Here is a 9,416-nt window from a genome sequence, read left to right on the forward strand (position 1 = left end):
AATATGCCAATTAATTCGCATTAATTGCTTTATTAAAAAAAGGGTAACTTTCCAGGCACCGTAACAAAGCACCCCCTCTCCTCCTCTCTCCCCCTCACTCTCATCTCCTCCCTCTCCTCCTCCTCGTCCTCCCTCCTCCCCTGCCCCTTTCCCCCCGCCCTCCTCCCTCCTCCCCTTATCCTCTCCTCCCCTCCCCTCTCCCTTCCTCCCCCCTGTCATCCCCTCCTCCCCTCCCCTCCTCCCTCCTCCCTCCTCCTCGCTGCTATCGCGGAGCGGCAGCGGCTCAACTTGCAGAGTGCTCCCAGCCAGCGGCTGCTCTCCTTGGGGTCCCAGAGCGTCGCCTCCCCATGTGCCGGATCTGGATCTGGATGTTCACGCAGACCTCACGCCAGCCCTCGTCAGTATGTCGAACCCGACCCACGACCCGTTCTACTCTTCCCCGTTCGGACCCTTCTACCGGAGACACTCGCCCTACATGGTCCAGCCGGAGTACCGCATCTACGAGATGAACAAGCGACTCCAGGCGCGCACGGAGGTGAGTACAGTCCGGGGTCGGGCAGCGGGGGGTCCGGGGCCGGGCAGCGGCTGGAGTGGAGGGGAGGTCCCGGTGGAGCTCCGGTTTGGGAGCGGTAGAGTCACGGGAGAGTTGTGTGAGGCTCCGGGATCGGTCGGTCGGTGGAGGAGCGGTCCGGTGCCCACGTGCCAAACATTCCAAAAGTAGAGCCGACCCGCTCCAGGTCCAGGTTCAGGTTCACGTTCACGTTCAGGTTCAGGTTCAGGTTCAGGTTCAGGTTCAGGTTCAGGTTCTGGTTCAGGTTCAGGTTCAGGTTCAGGTTCAGGTTCAGGTCCCGGTTCAGGTTCAAGGGGGTTAACATGTTAAACACAGCAGGGTTAACATGTTAAACACAGGGGGGTTTACATGTTAAACACTGGGGGGTCATGGTCATAAGGTGACCGGTCCCCTAAGGTCCTCGCTGGGGTTACTGACTGCGGCTCTTAACTCTGATCATTTGTTTGTAGAGCTGAACGATGGTGTTTGTGAACTCATCACATTGAGCTGCTCCGTGAGCGGCTCAGGTTTACATTCATAGTTAAAACGCTGGTTCCGTGAGGCGGATGAACATCTGTCTTCAACAGCTGGCCGCTGATCGCTAGTGTGCAAATCTGCGATTAAGAAGTTCATTGGACGTGTCCGCTTTACGTCTGGACCTTCTCGCTGTTTCCACCGGAGCCGCTTCAGAGCTCACTGTGAAGCTGTGAGGAGCTGGAAACCTTCTCACCGTCCCGAGAGAAGACCATATGAACAGGGGGCTGAAGTTATGGGTCATAGTGTTATTAATAAGATGGTTCAGTCTTCACTGTCAACATTTACAGCAGAATGTTGGGGATGATGTTTGGTGATGTTGTTTGGTGGTGATGATGTTTGGTGATGATGTTTGGTGATGATATTTGGTGATGATATTTGGTGATGATATTTGGTGTAGTAGAGTGGGGAGGATAGTACTAGGGAGTGAATAGTACTAACAGTTAGTCGTGAGTACTGTAGTGAGTAGTGCTATTAGTGAGCATTACCAATAGTGGGCTGTGAGTACTAGGTAGTGAAGAGTACTAATAGTGAGTAGTGATTAGTACTTATAGTGAGTAGTGAGTACTGTAGTGAGTAGAACTAGTGTTGAGTACTGTAGTTAGTATAACTATTAGTGAGTAGTGAGTAATAGTGAGTACTAGGTAGTGAATAGTACTAATAGTTAGTAGTAGTACTATAGTGAGCAGCGGTTCAGTTAGTGGGTCAACGAACCAAGAGAACCAAAGAGTGTCTGCCTGCATTATTCATACAGAACCTTCTGGAACCCCAGCAGAACAAACACTCACACACACACACACGCACACACACACACACACACACACACACACACACACACACACACACACACACACACACACACACACACACACACACACACACACACACACACATTCACACACACACACACACACACGCACACACACACACGCACACACACACACGCGCACACACACACACACACACACACACACACACACACACACACACACACACACACACACACACACACACACACAACCACCTGCACACACACACACACGTGCACGCACACACACAAAAACACACACTCGCACACGCACACACAAACGTAAATACACGTACACGCACACACTGAGAGTATATACGTGTATAAATGGTTGCAGGCATTTATATTTCACAGTGCAGACAATATCTATCTATCTATATAGAGATATATCATATATAGATGGAAAGATAGATTGATAGATAACTAAATCTTTATAGATATAGATAAATATAGATGTATCTATCTATATATATATATACTTATGTATCTATATGGATACATATAAAACAAACATACCGGTACATATAGATACACATGTATCCATATATATAGAAAGATACATATGTATCTATATAATGTATACTTATGTATCTATAGGCCTACTGTATATGGATACATATGCATCTATATATATAGATAGAGACATATGTATCTATATATACTCTTCAATACATACGTATCTATCTATATAGATGCGTATGTATCTGTATATATACCTATGTATATCTATGTGTGTGTGTTTATCGGGCCGTGCTGGTCCAACACGCTCTACAACAGGACAGACAGCAGTATGAATAAATAAGAGCTTCCATCCTGACCTCAACTCCTACTGCTCCTCCTCACAGAGTCTCAGATTAATATTCATGTTCATATTAGTGGGCTGATTCAGCTCTGTTTTCTCTGTTTGTTGTCCTCCACATGTACAGTAGATATCCAGGATCTATTCAGTTATATTCTACTGTATATGTACTCTACATGTACAGTCTATACCCAGGGCGTATTCAGTATATAATACTGTACATGTACTCTACATGTACAACAGATATCCAGGGTGTATTCATTATATACTACTGTATATGTAACAAAGGATATACAGTAGACTATACCATGTATATATAAGTAGATATATTTAGTATATGTACTCTTGTATGTATATTTACATTACATATACTGTATACATACAGTATATGTATTCCATGTATATTTAGGCCCAATCCCATTTCTACCCCTTACCCACTCCCCTTACCCCTCCCCCTTGTTTTGAAGGGGTAAGGGGAAGGGGTAAGGGGTAGAAATGGGATTAAGGCCCAATCCCATTTCTACCCCTTACCCCTTCCCCTTACCCCTCCCACTTGTTTTGAAGGGGTAAAGGGAAGGGGGGGAGGGGTAGAAATGGGATTGGGCCTAAAAGTACATATACTGTATATTTAATGTATGTGTATTTATAGTAGATGCACAGATGTGTAGTGTATGTATATTAATAGTAGATGTGTACTGTCACACCTCCAGAGGGCTTAGAGCTTTGGGCCCAATCCCATTTCTACCCCTTACCCCTGCCACAGCCCGTCAAAGGAGACAATGCAAAACAAACGACTGCTCTATTTCCTCCTAAACAACCCCACACAAACTCTATGTTGTTACACACGAAGTTAGATGGTTGGTTGACTTATACCAGGTATACTTTTTGATCAAACGCCCTCTAAGCCCTCTGAAGGAGTCTTAGGCCCAATCGCCTTTCTACCCCTTACCCCTTCCCCCTCCCCCTTGCCCTTACCCCTTCAAAACAAGGGGGAGGGGTAAGGGGAAGGGGTAAGGGGTAGAAAGGGGATTGGGCCTAACGGCCCGTTTCCACCGGACGCGTTACGGCCGCGTTGCGGCTGCGGCACGTCTTGGCCGCGGTCACCGCAGCAGATAGCTTCCACTGTAATCAATGAGACCATTTCCACCGGGCGCGGCTGCGGAACGTCTCAGCAGCGTCCCAGGAGCGGCTCGCCGCGCCGCAGCGCTATCATTCCATAGCATTTCTATTTTTGACGCAAGCCGTTGCTGAACCGCGTCAATTTCAACAGAGCAGAACGAGCCGGGCAGGAAGGGAAAAAGTAAAAGCCATAGAGCATCCGGTCAATTTTCAAAATAAAACACAATACTCATGTAGCCTATCACAACTTCACATCAACATTATTACGTCATGACAGGTGGCACCAGGTCAGCAGTCAATCAATCAAGAGGTCTCAGAGGGTCGGCAACATGGACGACGAGAGACTCATTGTCGAAGTTCAGCAACATGAAGTCATTTATGTACCAAATCATTCTTTTTATGAGGACAATGTCAGAAAGGACAAAGCCTGGCATTTAATTGCAGTAGTTTTGGGAGTGGAAGGTGAGTACATTAGGTTTAGGATTATCGCGTGATCTCGCGCACTGTTGTAGTCCAGGGTATACGCGGGTATACGGCGTATACCCACTTATTTTTCAGTCATCATTGCGTATACCCACTTCTAAATCCTCCCAGATGCGCACCATTCAGTAGTATCTGCAAGCCAAATTGCCCACTTTTTTGCGTTCACACCAAACGCGACGGGGCGACAAGATCCCATACAAGTGAACTCAGAGACGCGTATCGGGCAAATTTTTCGCGAGAGAAAACCGGCGACACACTTTCGCCGTGCACAGGCGAGCGCGTTCACCAGGATTTGTGCAGCGACAAATTCGCTCGAGTTGAAATATTTCAACTTAGACGCGAATTTCGCGTGATGACAGCCAATCAGCGTTCAACAGCGTGGCCACTGAGTGACATATGTAACGTAACAGCCAATCAGCGTTCAACCGTCAAACTCAGTCCAGTGCAGTCCGGGGTGAACTGCAGCATGGAGGAGAAAGTGAATGTTGCCGTTTGCGACTCCCGGAGCTCTATATATAATAGTATATAATATAATATAATATAATATAATTGTATAGATAATATAACGGCCAAAAGCTCTGTGCGCCATGACCCACGCTACTCTGCCTCTTATTGGCTAATACTCGCTGCCTTTACTGATTCGATTGTTGAATAATTTGAATGATGATGTTCAATCATCATATGATATTTATATATATATTGATATTATATATATATAGCGAGTTGATTGATGTGGAAGAGAATGATGTGCGTTTTTTTAATCTAAGGTGAAATATGAACAAGGATGCATTGTCAAATTAAGTATTTTATTTAAATAAATGTTTGCCTCATCTATATTTTACATTCATGCAGGCTGCCTGTGTGACCAGTAATACCTACAAACTGCTCCTGATCAAGTCATGTTAATTGTATAATAGTGGCCCACTCTGGCGCATGCTGTGTTGCAAATCAGCTGTTCAAAGACACAGTTTACTAAATAAATTACTGACTTGCCAAGTGAGAGAATTGTCATTCCAGGAATAAGGAATAGTTCACTCAAAATGCGTAGTTGTCTGTCACTAGTCTGTGGGCCAGTATTGGTTTAGTTTCATAATCCTTCCTCCCTGAGATCAAGCAGCAGAAATTATGTGACAATGAACAAATACTACTGAAGGATTTTTGGGTAAACTAAATAGAGTAGTCTCACATGTCACTGTTTTTAAAACAGGGCGTTTTTCTGGGCTGCGTTAAAAAAGGGCAAACATTTAGAGTATACCCACTTCTCCAGGGACCACTACACCACTGATCTCGCGTGAATACGGCTGCTGTTCCGCGGCCGTAAAGCGTCCGGTGGAATCCCGGCGTAAGACTCCTTCAGAGGGCTTAGAGGGCGTTTGATCAATATTTGTACCTGGTATAAGTCAACCAACCATCTAACTTCATGTGTAACAACATAGAGTTTGTGTGGGGTTGTTTAGGAGGAAAAAGAGCAGTGGTTTGTTTTGCATTGTCTCCTTTGACGGGCTGTGGCAGTCAAATTGCAAACTAATTAGCGCTAGCGACTGAGCTTGGTGTGTAGCAGGGTTGTGCTCAGTCCTCTGTATGGAACAGCTTAGTTTAGCGCAAGAAACTGAGTCTGGTGTGTAGCAGGGTTGTGCTCAGTCCGCTAAAGTGTGAAGTGTATTTAGGCGAGTGCGAGCAGGATCTGTTGATGGGTGTGGTTTAATACCGGTTTGATTCCGGTTTGGCTCCGGTTTGATACCGGTTTGGTTCTGGTTTGGCTTCGGTTCGGCCCCGGTTCGGTTCTGGTTTGGATCTGGTTTCGTACTGGTTTGATTCTGGCTTGGTACCAGTTTGGATCTGGTTGGATGCAGTTCGGTTCCGGTTTGGTTCCGGTTTGGTACTGCTTTGGTTCTGGTTTGGCTCAGGTTTGGTTCTGGTTTGGTTCTGTTTGGTTTGGTTCCGTTTTGGTTGTGGGCTCAGACTGATAGAAGCAGGGGGGGACAGGAAGTGATGCGTGTCTCCTGTGTTCCGGCTCTCTGAGGTCAGCGACCTCAATGCTGCAATGATTTGTGGGAATTTGACGGTTAAGCATATGCAAATTAGCTGGTTGGATTTGCATTCAGAGGAGGAGCGAGGGACATTAGCATAGAGAGAGAGGGAGCGAGAGGTATGGCTCGAGACATCGACAGAGAGAGAGAGAGATATAGTATGCTGTATATAGTAGTATGCATAGTATATAGTCTATATGTATAGTATATAGTAGTATGTATAGAATATAGTAATATGTATAGTATATGATAGTATGTAATATGTATAGTATATAGTAGTATATATATTATATAGTATATATATATAGTATGTAGTAGTATGTAGAGTATATAGTAGTATGTATAGTATATAGTACTATGTATAGTATATAGTATATATATATATATATAGTATATAATAGTATGTTATGTATAGTATATAGTAATATGTATAGTATATAGTATAAATATATAGTATATATGTATAGTATATATAGTATGTAGTAGTATGTATAGTATACAGTATATATATATAGTATATATATGCATAGTATATATATATATACTATATATGTATAGTATACAGTATATACATATAGTATATAGTATAGCTGTATACAGCAGTGCTGAAGGATGAGGACCTCGTAGAAGCCCGGTCCACAGGCTACCGTCAGAGAACTGAGAGATGAGGACCTGATAGAGGCCCGGTCCACAGGATACCGTCAGAGGGCTGAGAGATGAGGACCTGATAGAGGCTTGGTCCGGCCCACAGGATACGCACACAATGACTGCACCTTTTTCCTGCAGTTCCTCCTCTAACCCCGGCCTGAGGACCTGAGAGAGGCCCTCTAACTCCGGCCTGAGGACCTGAGAGAGGCCCTCTAACGCTAAGAGCTGGTGTTCTCTGACGGCGCTGGTGTTAGTTTTAATAGATAAAGCGCATTGTTACAAAGTTAGCTAATGTTGTAACATAATTCCCTCGGTGTGCTACTGAGTTAGCTTCATGTGCTACTGAGTTAGCTTCTTGTGCTTAGCCTCTTGTGCTGCAGAGTTAGCTTCTTGTTTCTACTTGCAGCATTAAATAAGATTTAGTTTGAGGCTTGACGACTTGACAATTAGAACCTAAAATGTCCCACTCTGCCGTGCGATAGGAACCCTGGCGGCCGAATACAGTTATGAAGTTAGCCAGCGAGACGGCCTAGCGGCTAGCTGCTAGCTCAACAGAGCTGAACTCTGAAGCCCCAGCACATCATTACTCTCCTGGGAACCAAACCAGTCTGCCAACCATGTTTGGTTCTAACTAGTTTTGATTGGTTCTAATTAACTGGTTGTTTCTGGTTTTGACTGGTTCTAACAAACTGGTTGTGTCTAGTCATGACTGGTTGTGTCTGGTTATGACTGCTTCTAGATAACTGGTTGTGTCTGGTTATGGTTCTGGATACTGGCGGGATGACATCGTTAGCCGAGGTCATGTGACTGTCCCCTCCTGTCACATGGATGGGTCACATGACCAGCAGCAGGTCAACCAGGCTGTTGATTGGTCGCTGGACCTTCATGTGAGCCAATAGCAGGAAGCGTCCCAGCCTCTCATGATGCTAGGAGGCTCTTTATTAAAAGTGTTTAATGAGGGAGGTCTCCAGAGTCTCCCAGTGTCACCCATGGGTGACCTCCATGGGTGTCACCCATGGGTGTCACCAGCAGATCCAGAACCACTCGTCTCACCCTTCATTAGCACCCAGTGTGACAGCTGCAGGCTGCTGGTCTGAAGAACACACCACGATCTGGCCCTCTATTCCTATGTCTCTCTCTCCCTCTCTCTGTCTCTCTCCCTACCTCCCTCTCACTCCCTGTAAATCTCTCTCTCTCAACCTATGTCCCTCTGTCTCTCTCTCTGTCTCTCTCTGTCTCTTTCTCTCTGACTCTCTCTGTCTCTTTCTCTCTCTCTCTCTGTCTCTTTCTCTCTCTCTCTCTCTCTCTCTCTCTCTCTCTCTCTCTCTCTCTCTCTCTCTCTCTCTCTCTCTCTCTCTCTCTCTCTCTCTCTCTCTCTCTCTCTCTCTCTCTCTCTCTCTCTCTCTCTCTGGTTATATGCAGTAGCCTGACATAAATCTATATATAGGAGCAGACTTGTCTTGAGGAAGAAACTCCACAGACAGGATGGAGTTTGCGCCGCTCACTAGAGCCGCTCACTACAGCCGCTCACTAGAGAGAGAGAGAGAGAGAGAGAGAGAGAGAGAGAGAGAGAGAGAGAGGTATACACTGGTCCAGTAGTTCCCAATCTCTCTTCGTGATTCCCAGCGTCTGGACCAGAGAGCGGCGGTGGGACTCACTGGTTTGAGGTTCAGATCCTGCCCTTGGTTGTAGGTCAGCGGTCAGGGCAGGTCATTATGAAGCATGCAATGAAGTTAGAGTTTGAGGGTTAGGGTGAGGGTTAGAGGGTGAGGGTTGGAGGATGAGAGGGTTAGGGCGTAAGGGTTAGGGCGTAAGGGTTAGAGGGTAAGGGTTAGGGTGTTAGAGGGTTAGGGTTAGGGCTAGAGGGTTAGGGTTAGGGGGTTAGGGTTAGAGGGTTCAAGGTTTATGAAAAAAAACTAAAAAACTTTTCTGTCAAATATCTCAAGAGAAGTAAAATGAAGTAAAATGACAAATGATCAGCCCAAGGATGAAGCTTGGGACGGCGAGATATTCCCCAGATATTATTAAACAAGATGTTTCATAACAAAGCGCTTCATCGCACACACACACAAACACACACACACACACACCTGAAGGATACTCGATAACTCAATCAATAGTCTGTGTCTGTGTGTGTGTGTCTGTGTTGTGTGTGTGTCTGTATCTGTGTGTGTGTGTGTGTGTGTGTGTGTGTGTGTGTGTGTGTGTGTGTGTGTGTGTGTGTGTGTGTGTGTGTGTGTGTGTGTGTGTGTGTGTGTGTGTGTGTGTCTTACTCTCCTGAGCTGTCAATCAAACCCAGTCGGCCCACACATAGTATCTCGTGAAATCATTCAGTGTGCTGAGGCTGAAACCCACTCTCTCCCTCTCTCTCTCTCTCTCTCTCTCTCTCTCTCTCTCCTCTCTCTCTCTCTCTCTCTCTCTCTCTCTCTCTCTCTCTCTCTCTCC

At 45.7% G+C, this 9,416-nt stretch overlaps 1 protein-coding gene across 1 annotated transcript in view; it reads left to right on the forward strand.

Moving 5' to 3' along the window:
• The first annotated feature begins 255 nt into the window (after window positions 1-255).
• ldb2a (LIM domain binding 2a) overlaps window positions 256-9,416 on the forward strand; it is a 30,491-nt gene continuing 21,330 nt past the window's right edge. Inside the window, 1 exon segment of the mRNA XM_060063766.1 lies at window positions 256-717. Coding sequence (XP_059919749.1) covers window positions 404-717 — 314 coding nt within the window. The 5' untranslated portion in view covers window positions 256-403.

Source organism: Gadus macrocephalus, chromosome 10 (assembly GCF_031168955.1).
Source record: "Gadus macrocephalus chromosome 10, ASM3116895v1".
NCBI classification, from domain to species: Eukaryota; Metazoa; Chordata; class Actinopteri; order Gadiformes; family Gadidae; genus Gadus; species Gadus macrocephalus.